At 39.0% G+C, this 16,566-nt stretch overlaps 1 protein-coding gene across 1 annotated transcript in view; it reads right to left on the reverse strand.

Moving 5' to 3' along the window:
• The window catches only part of LOC149471981 (uncharacterized), a 344,746-nt gene that overhangs the window by 253,803 nt on the left and 74,377 nt on the right, over window positions 1–16,566 (reverse strand). The window contains exon 5 of the mRNA XM_089652739.1: window positions 13,344–13,450. Within this exon, the coding sequence (XP_089508865.1) occupies window positions 13,344–13,450 (107 nt within the window). The remainder of the gene's footprint in view (window positions 1–13,343; window positions 13,451–16,566) is intronic.

Genomic DNA, 16,566 nt, shown 5'->3' on the forward strand with positions numbered 1-16,566 from the left:
TTAGAACAAAACGAATTAAAGATTTTTCTTTTTTTCTTTGACTCTATGTACTGTTCTGCAACATATACAGTTGTTGCAGTAGAAGAAACCTTTTAGATCTGGGAATAACTCTACTCTTTTAGGGGGATCTATAATATTCTGGGCTATTCTTGTCCTTAATGACCTGTTTTTCCTATAGATAAATATTGGGCGGTGCCTTTGGATGTGAGGTTCAGAATACTCCTGGTTTGTCTGCATGTTGTATGTGCATGTTTGGCTTGGTCTGAGTCGTCTATATTCATTATACATGCTGTTTACACTGGTGTCAGTCTGGACACCTTGCTTGTAAGTGCATTTCTTTATTAAAGTTTGATGCTTTTTAAAACATACTGCACCATGATTGTTCGCTTTTTTCTTTTGAGTGACGGTCTGATCATCTCTCAGTTCGGATACTAAATCACCTTTGGAGTGGATTTTCTACTTTGCAGCACATCATCTGTTGGAGTTCATCCCTCATTTCTTCAGTGTTGTTGTCACCATATCATTCATTTCTCCCAGAATAACAAGTACTATATGCTAGTTTTTCAACAATCAGCATATTACTCTGGTGAGTTCTATTTAACCATTTTTGGTGGTGGATTTACTTGGTGATGAATTATTTTGGACATTATTGATTATTTGAACTTTTGGACTTTTTCGTTTTTGCTGGATTTTATTTTGATTTATAATATTGTTTTTTATTGTTTTGTTATTTATTTTCTTGTTATACTTTTGCACGTATTTTAGCGCAACCTATTTTTTTGAAGTTTTGTATATCCTATAATTTTATAGGCTAGGTTTTGCAGCTTACTGTGTTATATAATTTCCGTGGCGCTGGTTCTTTATTTATATTTATCCATAGGTTAAGCAATCTATCGTTGTTTGATTTGTTTTTTTGCCCTGTTGCTCATTACATTTATTTTTCCTTAGTTAACACAATTTATATTAAGTTAGTATCAAAAATTATTTTTTCATTGAGCCAGTCAGTATCCATCAATGTCAATCTGTCTATATCTGACACTGATCTTTATCCGTGATATTTTGAGCCACCTCTGAGTTCTGTGACCTTTAAAAGTTTGAGCTTCTTCATTTAGAAAGTCATGGAATTCATGTGAATTCTAAAAACCTTCTAAATTACAAAAGCAGAACATTATCCTAAACATAATGCATTCCAGGGTAAACTTAATGCATGCTGAACTGTAGTTATCCAGAAAATGTCATGTAATTTAGCTAAACTAGCATTTTTTTTAAAAATGCCATTTCATTGTTAAATCAATCTTTATGGTACAAGTAATAGATATGCTTATTAAATGATGATGGGCCCAGACAGGGTTGTGTGTACTATATAGCATGTGTTGGCCAGTCATCAGAGTGAAAGGATAAGTTCACATTTTGGACAAAAATAATAAATGTACATTTTTTTGCAGGTAAAAAAATGGGCATGTATTATTTTTATCTACAGGAGCCTGTAAAGCAGTGCACCAGTGATCAGTAGATCGCTGAAGCCATGCAGGTCTCCTGCAGACCTGTCAGAATATCTGCTTGCTGTACAGAATGTACAACCAAGCAGATATTCTGACAGGAAGCTTCAATGAACTACCATGGCGCTTCACGGCACCGTGGTAGTTCATTGTAAACTACAATCCAACAGCCGCTAAGGCTGCCAGTACTTGCAGTTCATTTATTTATGGAAGTCCGTGAATGAATGATGCGGCTGTGTGGGCGAAGCCCTGCACGGCCACGGTATTTTCAAATCTGACAGATACTATGGGGAGATGTCTCCCGGTACTCTCTGTTGTGTGGGAGGGGGGACTGTGGGCGCGGTTGCAGCTATGGGAACATATTACATGTTCCACCCTACAAACAGGTGGAACATTATTATTATTATATTATTATACAGTATTTATATAGCGCCAAAGGGTATGCTCAGCGCTGTACAGTAGCAAGGGGGACATAATATGAGACAAGACAGTAACAATACACTACACGAGGGGTTCGAGGGCCCTGCTCTTTCGAGCTTACAATCTAGGAGGGAGGGGAAGGTGGCACAGGAGGAGATGGCTGTGGGGGATGGAGTGGTGGGTGGAGTGGAGGAGGTTAGTTGTTAGGTGAGGTCGGGTGTTAGGTGAGGTTGGGGTAGTCTTCCCTGAAGAGGAGGGTTTTCAGGGTGCGCCTGAAGGTGAGGAGGGTAGGTGACAGTCTGATGGATTGGGGTAGGGAGTTCCAGAGGATGGGGGAAGTCCTGGAGAAGTCCTGCAATCGGGCGTGGGAGGAGGAGACCAGGGAGCTAGAGAGCAGGAGGTCCTGTGAGGAGCGGAGGGTACGGGTAGGGTAGTATCTGGGTATCAGGTCAGTTATGTAGTTCGGGGCGGCATTGTGAATGGCCTGGTACCATGTTCCCAAAGGTGAACGTATCCTTTAAGAGACAGCACTAAGCTTTACAATTTACACATTGCAATCTTTTTTCCTTATTTTTTTAACTTCTGGCCTACTTTGAACACTTGAGGTGTGGTTAGGAAAAAAAGGTTAGGAGAAAAGGGTGTAGAAATCAGAGGAGTCAGAAGGTTCTTTAAAAGTCAAGAAACATAAAATACACCTCTTTAATCCACCTCTCTAATTCTGCTTACAAAGCAAACAACATGTTGCCTTCATTGGCATAGTCTTGCAGATGTTTTTCTAAAATATTCAAATGACACAAGGGAAGAAGGTTACAAAGGGCATTCAGATGTGCCTAATGCAGTGTGATGTCTAATGCAGCCGTGAACTATTTAACTTCGCAGTCCTAGAACGTTGTTTTAGTTCATAATGCTTGATCAACTACCCAAGTACTGACTTTGCTGACAGCTCTCCTGCTACCTGTGCTTGTATGTATTTTTGTTTGTGCTTTCTTTCAGTTAAACTTTTTTCTTGTAGCACTTTGCCTTGTGTTGTACTAGAAACATTATTCTGGTATCAAAACAAAATAGAAAGAATAAAAGTAAAGTGTTACTAAACCCACAACAGTAAAATCAGTCTGTATATGCAGTAAAGTATGCTTGTTATACTCACTGTGGAACCTAAGGGGTTAATTCTCTGAATTGTATAAAAAGGTCATTTGATACTGACTTCTCTTCTCCTCTTCTTGTTCAAATGTCCATGTCTTATCTCCTGATAAGACAGACTGAACCATAGCCATTCTGTACATGCTCAGTTTGGTGTGTATTGCTAGAGAGTTTTTTTTTCTCTTGGGTGAGTGCATGTGATCAGCACAGGGCCAATCAGTACTGTCCAGACAGAGGTCAGGGATTTTGCATCCTTCTAGAATAGAAATAAAACTCCTCCTACAAACTTTAACCAATACTCTGCTGAACACTGATAGAAGTCACAAAACTGCTCTAACTGCTGATGTGAAAAGGTATTTAGCAGTTTATATTTACTAAAATAATTGCACTTCCATGTTCTGTGTACTGTGGGAGACCAGATATAGTGAATGCACACTAGCGTTTTCATAAGCTCAAAAAACGCTGGAAAAAAAAGCTGGATGAAAAACGCCGATATAGTGTTCTTGTACCAGCTTGTAGTAGCATTTTAGGAGCATTTATACAGTACATGTAGAAATAAAAAGGTAGAAAAAAGCTTTTAGAAGCATTTAGGAGTGTTCTGTGTTTTTTTTCTGCTGGAAAAATGCTTCCAAAAACTCTACAAAAACAATTATTTTTCTGAGCTTTAACACTGAAACTTCAAAAACGCTACTAGCCTAAAATAGTGTGCACGAACACATAGGAGAACACTGTTTAGCTTCTAGGGGCAGATAAATGCTGATAACAGCTTCTAGGAATTAAAAAAACAAGTGTGCATGGAGCTGTGGATGGCACAGCACAGCCATCCAGAGCAGTGTGATTACAGTAAAGCCTACACACACCACCCCCTATGTAAAACACTCCCTGCACACAATTAACCCTTTGATTGCTCCTCATGTTAACCCCTTCCTGCCCAGTGTCATTAGTACAGCGTCAGTACTTTTTTTAGCACTGATCACTGTATTGGTGTCACTGGGGATGTCAATGACACCAAATCAGTTCCCCTCAGTGTCAGAATGTCCGCCGCAGTCCCTCAATAAGTCGCTGATCGCCACCATTACTAGTAAAAAAAAATTCCAGTATCCATAATGCCATTAATTCAGAATCTGGAACCGTGGTCGGGAACAGGCAGGGTCATACACAGAATGGCAGAGTAAGGTAGAATCGTCAGGCAAAGAGAGTAATCCAGGAATCAGGCAAAGATTAAAGTCCAGAAGTTCAGTAGCTCAGAAGCATAGCACACCCAGGAAAACAGATCCAACCAATGGGCACAGTCCAAAGGAAGTCCTGCAATTGAAGTTGATCTTATTGTGGACTGATTGCAGCTGTGAGACAGGTGGGGCTAGAGTGTACTAGGAGCAGAGGTACTATGCAAAATGTATACTACAAGACCCAGGCTCCCCAATGGCAGAAGGACCCATGTTCAATCCCCAGCACATGACACTATCTAGTAGCCAAAATTTGGTATTAGTTTCTGATTGAGCTATTTCATAAAAATATATCACAATTTGGCCGCTAGATAATTCTAGGAAGTCAAAGTATTTGAGAAAATAAGAGTAAAATCTATGCAGTCTGGATGAGTGCTTCTGACATTCATCCAACAAATGTTTTATAAGGTCAAACTGGAAAAAGTGTATCTTTTTCTACTTTTTACTTTTATTGCCTTTAAATATATACTTGAAATATATAGAAAATTAATTAACTCTTTAAAGAGAACACCACTAAAAGAACCCCCTCCACCCAAATAAACAGTATATGTTTTAATTCTGTATCAAAAGTAGTCATAGCAATAATTTGCTGAATAATAGCCCTATAGTTATCAAATGAAAATGGCCCTGAAGCTCAACAGGTTCATGCAATAATATTTATCATTATAAAAGTAAATCTTTATTGCGGTTTCATAGATACTTTGTAGCCTAGTCCATTTTAAATGTAAGGCCAGTTCACACCAGAACATGGTGTGGGAAAGCTGTTTTCTGTGTGCTTTTCCCACACTGTGTTCAAAACGCACTGCCTTTGTAATCTGCTGCAGGTGCCAGTAAATGTTAACAACCACCCCAAAAGCAGATCGGTAAAGCGGTAAATTTTTAGACTCCAGATCAAGGTACTATGCGAGTTGGTGCAGCGCATTATTCTAAAGTAGCACATCTGCGATCTGGTGCTATTTCAGCCAATTCAAATTAATGGACTGAACATCACACTGCAGGGTAACACTCAGAAATGGCATCATATTCCTGCATGGTTCTGGTGTGAACTAACCCTAAATGTACTGTTTAATCCCTTGATGCCGATTGCACGCAAATATGGGCAGCACAGTGGCTAAATGGTTAGCACTTCCGCCTAGCAGTACTAGGGTTGTTGGTTCAAATCCCAGCCGCGGCACCACCTGCCTGGAGTTTGCATGTTCTCCCTGTGCTTGCGTGGGTTTCCTCTGGGTACTCCGGTTTCCTCCCACACTCCAAAGACATGCTGGTAGGTTAATTGGATCCTGTCTACATTGTCCCTAGTATGTCTATGTATGAATGTAAGTTAGGGACCTTAGATTGTACACCCCTTGAGGGTTAGGGACTGATGTGAATGTACAATATATATGTAAAGCACTGCGTAAATTTACAGTGCTATATAAGTACCTGACATAAATAAATATGCAGCGTCTGGGCCTTGACACTGAGTGACCACATATTTGCGTGCAGTTAGAAAATACATGTGTGCTGAGAGCGCGTGCCCTGTGTGCTCCCAGCACATATGTCCGCGACTCCCAGAAAGGTCCCGATCTCCTCTTTCGATTTAGACCTTTTCCGATCATGTGACATGACCCTAAAACCGCGCCTTGCTTCCCAGCTTCTGAAACTCTTAAAGGGTCGGGAGGCGCCGGCACCAAGAGGTTAAATTCTGCACAGCCTTCTATTTTACAGTAAAAAGAACACTTGTCTAAAGAATAAAAAATATACTCAAGCTACTTGGTTTTACTGAGCCTGACAACCACAGTTCTTAAATCCTACTTTCTTTGATATCTAATAAAAGGTGTCTGTTGTAGCCAGTGCTCTGACTTTAGTTACCGCAATAATGATCATCATTGGGGATTAGCAACCAACTAAAAAAAATGGACTACTGTCATCTATTGCTAGTACAGAATACAGAAAGCAAAACAACCATGAGATAAAATCACACTTTTTCAGTTTATTTATTGTTTTTCGCTATGCGTTATGTAATTTGACCAGTGTACAAGCTGTCTTCAGAGAGTGAGTTTATTTTTTTCCATTTACAAAATAAAATCTGTTCTCTGTGCAAAAGATGTTATTTATAGAAGCCACTGAGTTTAACACAATTTCATTTCAGTGCGTTGGATTGTCATGCATGGCTACATTGCTTTATATGCCTGCAGGCGGAGCTGAAAGGACCATGCCCCAAAACAGAAATGAATATTGATGAATCCTCAAAAGATCGCTTAGAATGTGTCTTAAATCATTGTTATTTATTTTAAAATTATGAGTAACATTTATTTAAAATTCTGTCTTCGAGGGTCATGAATAATAAAGTTATCTACATTCAAGCAAACCAATGGCTTGAACGCTATATATAGCTCTAAATGATATGTCTCTCAGCAGTGCTTTAGATTTGGCATTTAAGAGGCTTCCTTCTTTATACAATCTCATTATTAGTACGGTTATTTAAGCCCAACTCCAGGCATAGCATTTTTAAAAAATTTAAAAAACCTTTTAATATTCTAAATCATAATATAATTTAAAATATTAATTTAAAATAATATATCATTATTGATTTTTTACTTAGCCAGCAAATCTCCAGTGAGCGTGTGTTAGACAGTACAGTGGGAACATAATGATGATTCTGCAGCTTTGCTTGGTAAATGGCACAGCAGAGGGATGGGGTGGAGGCACAGCACCTGAACTAGTGTCTGTCATAGACATCGTTATAATGCAGCAGGGAGCCTGAAATGCAGCTCCTGCTGTACTGTCTGGCACCAGCTCACTGGAGCTTTGTAACTGCTAGCTAAGCAAAAAAAAATGAATAATAGATTTAATGAATAGTATAAAATATTAAAAGGTTTTTAAAAATGTTTTAAAAACACTGCATCTAAAGTTAGGTTTTAAATGATTTTTTCGATGATGCCAATCTGCAAAATTTGAGGCTCAGTTTTGTTTGTTATATCTGAATGTGTCTAAAAATTGACACATGTCCACTGATTTCTATGTATCACCCTCCTAGATAGGTGCTAGGTTAGGTAAATTTACTTACTGGCTCACTGTATTCCGTTAAGCTGCATGTGATTATTTGGTCTGTTCTGTGTTTTGCTGGCTGCGGGGTTGACTGCTTCCCCCTATCTGTCTGGAGGGTTCTGGACAATGGCAGCAGCTGATTACTTATGTAGCCAGCTGAGAGGTGCCCAGATGGTTCCTGGATGGGAACATAAATACTCAGACTTGGAGCAGAGGGGTTCTTGTCCTGGAAGAGGAGTTCCCAGCCTGGAGGGCTGCTGCCCTTCTGGGTAGGCCTGCCATGTGTCTGCTGTTCATCGAGGTCCCAACTATGATAGCTGGGGGCCTATTCTGCTGAAATCCACTGGAGCTGAATAAGGGACTTTATTTTGAGGATCTGATGTGAAGAATTCTGGAAGCTATTGGAAGGAGGCATCCAAATATACAAGGACATTAGGGAGTACAGACAGGTGTGAGAGATCCAAGTTACCTTGTGCTGCTATTATCCCTCTTGTATTAGAGTCAGTGTTATCTAAAGGGATATTGTGCTTGGTGTCTAAGTGTAGCTCAACTCAATATTTGCTGCTGCAAGGACAGTGCTCAGATTCTTAGGAAGAAGATCTGGATCAACTGTGGGTATAGGATTATAACTTTTTTTTCATTATTATTTTAATGGTTGAACTGGATGGACTTTTTTTTCAGCCAGACTAACTATGTAACTATGTAACAATAGTATCCTCATGTTGCTGTTTAACACTGCTGGAGTATCCCACAGTTACCCTTTAACTATCCAAGTTCACGTTCTGCAATAAAACATCAGAGCAACATACCCTAGACTGATTAATGAGCCAAAGGAGTGATTGTGACTGTGTGCCAGGCTGCAGATGCGTCTACTGGGAAAGAACTTTGGGACCTAAACAGCGTGCTCCTTCGGGGGTGAGCACTACATATAAGTATAAAATGTCTCTTTAATTGCTAGCCCTACTGGTTTACCATTGCAGCTTGGTATAGAAAACAATTGATAAACAACATATTTGTGATTCTTTTGCACTTCCAAGTTTGTGCAATATGTGGAAAACTAAAAGTAACACAAATGGGGAATTAGTAACCCCTATGTGATGAAAAAAGAAGTTAAAAAATGTATTGCAAAAAAATAAAGTTACACCCAAGCACATAACATCCCCCCAAAAAACTTTTGAGGCCCCACCCCCACATATACTGTAAGTACATACGAACCTAAACACACACGCCGGGGTTGCCTACACATGGAAAGGTTGATTGCGACACACGTTACTTATTGCCACACACCAGAGTGAGAGCAATAGTTATAGCACAATAACTCCTCCGTAACACTAAGCTGATGACCTGTAGGGGCTGTTGAAGCATCGCCTATAGAAAATATAGGGTACTGAAGTTTGTTGCCACAGGTACACAAATTTAAGGTTTGACATGTTGGGTATCTATTTACTCAGCGCAACCTCGTCTTTTATATTTTAACAAAAATATGGGTAATCTATTGTGTTTTTTTACCCTACAATTCACCTTAGTGTGTTTTTTGCAATAATATCGCATGACATACAAAATTGGAACTGCCATTATTTTATTCTTTAGGGTGTCTGCTTTCAGAAAATATATAATGTAATCTTGAGGTCTAAAAAGATTTTTTAAACATGGGTGTAAAATATGCATAAAATGGCTCTGGCAACGAAATCTAATAAGTGATTGAACAGTACTGACTGGCACGTTCGAGGCTTTGGATACCTTTTCATACCCTTTTCCATCTTTATAAGGTTCCATTACTTTGTTACTCAGGTCTTTTGATGGTTCTTTTCTGCTCCCCATTGCACGGTATCTAGCTTGCTCGGTGCATCCACGGGAGAGCTAACAAACTCATTAAATAATTATATACAGTCACTAATTGCAATTTAAAAAGCCACACCTGTGGGAAATTAACGTGTAATCGTCATTTTAACCTGTGTGTGTCATCTTGTGTGTCTGTACCAAGGCCAAACATTCAAAGGTATGTAAACGTTTGATTAGGGCCACTTGCGTAATTTCTGTTATCATATGATTTAAAAAGGAACCAAAAATGGCTTCATATAATCACTGTCCTTAAATAAAAGACAGTTGTTTGGCATGATCAGTCATATTTTCATTATTGCCAAAATAATACAATTTCTGCCAGGATATACAAACTTTTGAGCACAACTGTATATGGTGATGAATGGGGTTTGGCAGGATGGCCCCCTGAAATCAGTGCAAGCACCCCTGTACACTTTTTTTTTTTTTTTTTTTTTTTTTTTTTTAATATTAAACATTTCTTGAGTATAAGTGATCTAAGCAAATATGAAAATTGTGGGACTTTTTGGTGTCAAAAAATGTAGCAGTAATTAAAGCCAATATGTTTTACTATAATAACACAGATTGTTTTAAAATCCAAAGATCAATTAAAAAAGTGAAAGATTTACCACACAGCACATTCTTCAATATGATTTACAGGTGTCTTGATATAACGATTATATCAGAGAAGACACGTCTGCTCAAGAGGAGGTCGCAAGACAGTCATAGGATTCCTGTGGCAGCAGGCTCACTTACTGCCCTAGTCCAACAAAAGGATGCAAATTTTGGACCACAGGAGAAATGTGCTGACACTTTTTCATTTTACTAGTGATGGTGAACACAAGAGGATACCCAAGCACTGCAGCCCTAGGATGTCAGAAACTGGACCAAATTCTCCAAATTTTTTTTAAAAATTCAAAATTATGACTGTGCTAAAGGCATGCATGTGGCTCAGGGTGAATAAATGTCTGTACATTTGCTCCTCTTATTTCTTCTTCTGCAATACATAGTATTGTCGGGATCCTATGGATGTCTTATGACCCCCTCCTGAGCAAACATGTGCTCTCAAATAGTGCATGTTCCTGTTGGAACTGACTGCAAAACACATTGAAGTAACTGCTTGTTTATTAACTGCTTCCCCGCCACCCTATAGTAGAAATACTTCTACAGGGGGGTAGGGGGCGCAGGCGCGCACTCGCGCTGCCCTGTGCGTGCCACCATTGGCGGCTACAGATATTGATCACTGGGTCCAGGCCGGAGATTCCCTGCCAGCACCCAGTGATCGATGAAAAACAGTGACAGGGGAGAGACCTGTGTGTAAACAACACAGGTCTCTCTCCTGCCAGCAATAACATGCTGCTGTGTATCTCTTTGCACAGCATAAAAGGGGGATGGCTACTCTTAAGAGCTGTAACTCCTAAACCCTTCCTCCAATTTGGATGTACATACCCTCAAAGTAAACCTGAGAGTGTGCACTTGCAGTCCATACCCATTATATAACTATAGCTTAAATATGTTTTGGTAAATAACTGAAAAATCTAAAATTGTGCCTGTGTCCAAATATATATTGACCTAACTGTATATATGTGTTTAAGCAATATACATTTTGTTGCCAGTCAAAATATCCTGTGTGGTCAATGGCAAGCCTACTCATACCCACACAGGTTTAATATATCATTGAGATGTCTATTATTCTACTATCAAGGGCATTAAAGTGTTTCTAAAGTCTAAGATTGTTTACCCGAATACATTAGCCTACATTAGAGTAAAAAAAAATCACCCCCCCCAAACACTTATCTGAGCCTGTCAGTGACCCCGCACTTTTCGGCTGCAGCTCTTCTCCCTTCACTTCCCGGTCTTACAGGAGATTCAGGCAGTAGCAGGAGCCAGCCTGGGTCCTGAGCACAGTCATGCATATGCCCCCATAGCACACAGCTTGCTATGGGGGCACATGCAGGTAAGTAGGAGCAGATAACACCAGCAGTGAACTCCAGAAGGGACTGCTCTGTGCAATAGCATTGCACAGAGCAGATAAATACAGTATAGCATCTTTTTTATTATAATAAAAAAATGGTCTTTATGAACACTTTAATGTTCTGTAACTAGATACAAGGCATGCCAGCAATACCAAATTAAAAAAGAAGAAAAAAGCGCCACTTACAAAAACACCAAAGTGTCAGCAGCATATCCCACCCAAAATAAATTTTGGCAACAATAATCCAAATTAAAAGGTATGCGCTAATAACAAACGTATACAAAAGTGTATGTCATCATCCAAAAAACATTAGTGTTTTAAATAAATTAGAGTGTCCAAACATAAATTAGTGTCCAAAAAAATATATATATCTTCAGTGACTTGAACCAATTGTGAGAAATCCACCACCAAAGGAGATTAAATGAACTCACCAGAGCTAATGGCTGGTCAGATTATAAACCAGCAACAGCGCTTGTGCTCTGGGAGCAATGAACCCGATGTCCAAATAGATATGGTGATGTTTCAGATACTTCCAGATAATAATCACAGCCAAACAACTTTGCAGCCCAAGCTCTTATGATGAACTTCTCCACTCTGTCTCATACCTCCATGAGAGCATGCAGTACACTCAGGGACAAAAAAGAGAACATAATGGTGCAATATGTTTTTTTCATTTATCTCTTTAATAAAAAAGGTATAAGGAAACTCACAAACAAGGTGTCCAACAGACACCAGCTTCAATCGCAAAAAAGGGTTGAGATACAGTTAACGCTCACCGCAGATCTCTCCCATACAGCACAGACCAGCAAGGTTCTCTAACATCCACATCAAATAGGCTACGCCCAACCGGTTTCGTCACACCGACGTCATCAAGGGGCAGTACCGCCCCTTGATGATGTCGGTGTGACGAAACCGGTTGGGCGTAGCCTATTTGATGTGGATGTTAGAGAGCCTTGCTGGTCTGTGCTGTATGGGAGAGATCTGCGGTGAGCGTTAACTGTATCTCAACCCTTTTTTGCGATTGAAGCTGGTGTCTGTTGGACACCTTGTTTGTGAGTTTCCTTATACCTTTTTTATTAAAGAGATAAATGAAAAAAACATATTGCACCATTATGTTCTCTTTTTTGTCCCTGAGTGTACTGCATGCTCTCATGAAGGTATGAGACAGAGTGGAGAAGTTCATCATAAGAGCTTGGGCTGCAAAGTTGTTTGGCTGTGATTATTATCTGGAAGTATCTGAAACATCACCATATCTATTTGGACATCGGGTTCATTGCTCCCAGAGCACAAGCGCTGTTGCTGGTTTATAATCTGACCAGCCATTAGCTCTGGTGAGTTCATTTAATCTCCTTTGGTGGTGGATTTCTCACAATTGGTTCAAGTCACTGAAGATATATATATTTTTTTGGACACTAATTTATGTTTGGACACTCTAATTTATTTAAAACACTAATGTTTTTTGGATCATGCCAGCAATACCCAAAAATAAAATAGTAGCAACTCTCCATCTCACACCAAGTTGTGACTTTCACCTAACTGTTCAAACAGTTGTAGAAAGAAACAAATTGCTATTACAAATTTACTTTTTTCAGGTTTGTGTACCTGGTACAGGATAAGAACAGGAAGACCAAAAGATGTCCATTGGATATTACACTTGTAGATTCTACCTTGGTATAAACAACAAGCATATTCTAAAGTGGAAAATTGTGAGGAAATTTAGACCTGCTAGATCTCTACATACAGGTATAGCTATGTAAAACATTAAAAATAGGTTGCCTATACTATTTAAAATGCAGTGATACATTGTCTCAGCCTGCTCTGTACATGCTCAGTTGCTTTCTATTTTTAGGCACTGTACCAAATTTTATAGAGTAGGATTTGCTGACAGCCTAAATATTTACTGCTGCTCAGAGGCTCTGGGCTTCAGGAAAAATGGCAGCAGCCAGCATGAAGAAACAGAAACAATGCTGGAGGCAATTTACAGCACACACTAACTTTGGTGGTATAATAATTAATGAGGAATGTTTGTTCCTTGCTAAAGAACATTATTTTTACCAAGCTGTTATGGGTCAGTTTATAAGGATAACTCAATGCCCTCAGGTACTGCAGAATGTCAAGAGGGCCCTTATTTTAAACAGGAAAACCATGCCCGGCTGACACTATACTCAGTGGTTGGATCCAAACAATTCAATAGTATGTTTCTAAAAGCAAAAGATTAATTTAAGTAACAGATACCTTCAGAAGAGCATTAACCATTCGCAGTGAGCATTGTTCAGGACTTGGATAACTTCCCCTTGCTTCTTTTGGGATATTTCTGTTGAAACTCTGTGTGAGCTCATTGCCTGTGACATTCATTATAAGTAAAATATACTTTTAATCTTTATGTTCAATGATTCCATGCTGCTTCATAAAATAAATATGGATCATTAAGCTGATATTAAAAGCTTCTATGCTCATTTGTACTTTAAAAAAACTATAATGGTGAACTGATTGCATTCCAAACTATACAAATTAACAATCCTCTGTAAACACTTTTTTAAGTAACTAAATGTAAATTTATCAAAAATCCAGAGACAGATTGAACATGTAAAAATCACATCTTACCTCAATATTTCTGTTGCACAACAATATTTATAGAGTTAATCAGAATTCTGCAAACACTGTCTCATACATACTGCAGAAAAGAATAGCCCTGCTTCTGCAGACATAATAGTTGTATTCCTTACAATAGTATGTATTAGGTAGCTAGGTTACTGCTACTTGACTATCTTACTGCAGGCAGCATATTTTCAAATAATTTATATTATAATACTATATAAATGTATATAAGTCATGGATGAAAAAGGATACTAAGCACACTGTGAATGAAGTCCATGTTTATTTAACCACTTCAAACATTCGACTCTAGCATCATATGTCCACCTGTATCCTCCTTGGGTTTACAATATACAACTGTAAGCTTTTCTAAATCTGACAAAGATCTTGCTGTCAGAAGCTTGTAGCACTCCTGTTCATGTCAGCTGCTGGTCTCATTCCAGCATCCTGGTTTTGGCTATGATGCATTCCTGTCTGTCTGTCCACTTGTAAGGTGATTGATGTTGCAAGTCTCTGGGTGGAGACCAAACTTGATTAGGCCAGCCATGCTTGCAGTCTCATGCTTGTGATTGAGTGTGTAATACGTGCTCAAGCTCCCTGTCCATCTGTCCTGCTCTGCTGTTTGGATTCCCCTGTTTATGACATTGGATCGGATATTGACTTTCTCTGAACTTTGCCAGCCTTTTGACTACAGATTGGACCCTGACTACTCTGAAGCTTGCCTGCCTTGTACCTGGATTGTCATTGAACCATTCTTCCTGTCTACCAACTGCAAGTACCTTTGCTGTGCTCAGTTTGCACCTGCCCCAACATGGTAGCCAGGCACTATAGCATTGTGTATAAGTCCTGGGGGCAACGGAGTACCGGTAGACCTGCTTGCCTTATGTGACAAGGAGCTGCTATAGGTGAAGAACACAGAAGCCAGCTATAGTGCCTGACCACCTGCTTTAGGGGTAAATGTGACACTGCCAGCAAATGCCTAAACTGAAATGTTAGTCTTTCAGAAGCACTCTTTGCTTTAGTTAAGAATAGAAGACATAATTTAGGATCTGGTCCAGTAACTAACAAGAAAAAGCTAAATAAGCAGAGAACAAACAAAAAGGAATAGTGAGAAATCTGACCTTACACAGGTAAGAAGTCAGAATGGTGAATGTGTCTGAGCTTTCTTGAACCCTCAGTGAAGTCTAAAAATTGGGCTCTTACAACTAAATCCCACTATTGCCTGTGGGGGTTACCTTTGGTCAATTCTGGACATTTTCAAGGCTAATAAGCAAGGGAATGTCAAAAAGGACATGGAGAGTTTGGCACTACTATAAGGCATGTGTATCAATGCAAAAACAATATTTTTACAAATACTGTACAGTGTGGAGAGGGGACTCCTTTTAAAATGTGAATTTCTAGGGTGATGTGTGAAAAATATCAATATTTTTAACTACACACTTCAAATATGTATGTTGAAAGTAGCAGCCACAGTGCATCTAAAAGTCATAGGAAAGTTTACCCCTAAAAAAAACTAAAGCCTTCAACTGGACAAACTAGCCAGTGGCAAAATAGTTTAATGATATAGTTTGTGGGCTTCTTTTATTCGCAGTACCACACTGCATTGTCTTAAAAGTTTACCAAAATGTCAAAACGGAGTGTGAAAAAATACTTTAAAACCACAACCCCACATTCCCCAAACCCCCTCTCATACATATACCATTAATTATTCCAAAAATATTCAAAATATAGGCTTCAGGTTTGGTAGAAACTGGCTATTGTCAGGACAGTATGCAAGCATTTGGGTATTCAGCAAATAGAAAAATAAACAAGGCAGGTTTTTGTGTGTAATATCTGAGAGACAACAGCCACAAATATTGTTCAAGGGTTAGATAGCATGTAAGCAACTTAGTTAGGCCATATTATAAGTGGAGGAAACATGGCAGGTTTTATTCTGAAATAAATATTAGAGCACATTATTTCAGAGACAATAGCCACAAATATTGTACAGTGACTGGATAGTATGCAGTTTGGATAAGATGCAATAGAGGGAGAGATGCGTAATACACTATAATCACCCCCAAACTTGGCAGTCTAAGACCCACTTTTTTCAAGCTGCAACCCTCAGTGGCAGATCCCCAGCCAGCATTTTGCCTTGTTTCTATTTATTGGATTTTATTTTATTATTTCTATTTATATATTTTTGATTTCTCTTTATTATTTAGTTTTCTATTTATTATAAAGTTCCTTACACTGTCACCTCTTGCATGTAATCTAGTAGAAAGTTCCTGGAACTTTTTCTCCTCTTTAAGGGTGCATAGCAGCTATTTTTTTTACTGCCAATGCACCCTTTTTCTCCTTCTCCTCAAGGGTGCATAACAGCCATTTTATGCACAGTTAATGTGCCATTTTCCTCCTCTTCTCAATGCAAACTAGGTAATACTCTAAGCCTATACACCACTTTGTCCCTATGCAAAAATAAAAAAGCTGTCAACCCTTCCACAACATAGGCGAAGGACAGGCAGAAACAAATGGAGAGGGGAATTATACAGTCATGGAAAATAGCAGATATCACATATCTGGAGAAACTGTGGAGAACTGTTTTTTTTTTCTTTTTTACTCCACCAGTGTTGCATAGTGCAAGAGGTAGTAAAATGTTGTGGATCCCTGAATTTGACCAGTGTTGTATCGGTAGGTCCGGAGACAGGAGTTCCAAAGTAGCGAGTGGAAGGTACTGCAAAGTTTGATGTGAAAGGCCTTTAGATGTGGCCATTTTGCATCCCAGATTAAGTAGTTTAGTATTTGTTGTAGTTTAGAGAGATAACATGGCAAAATGGCATCAGTAGCTTTCTAATCAAATGCAAGAGGAACATTTAAGACAAAG

Source organism: Staurois parvus, unplaced genomic scaffold, assembly GCF_062004578.1.
Source record: "Staurois parvus isolate SC_StPar_1 unplaced genomic scaffold, SC_StPar_1.0 ptg000025l, whole genome shotgun sequence".
In the NCBI taxonomy this organism is placed as follows: Eukaryota; Metazoa; Chordata; class Amphibia; order Anura; family Ranidae; genus Staurois; species Staurois parvus.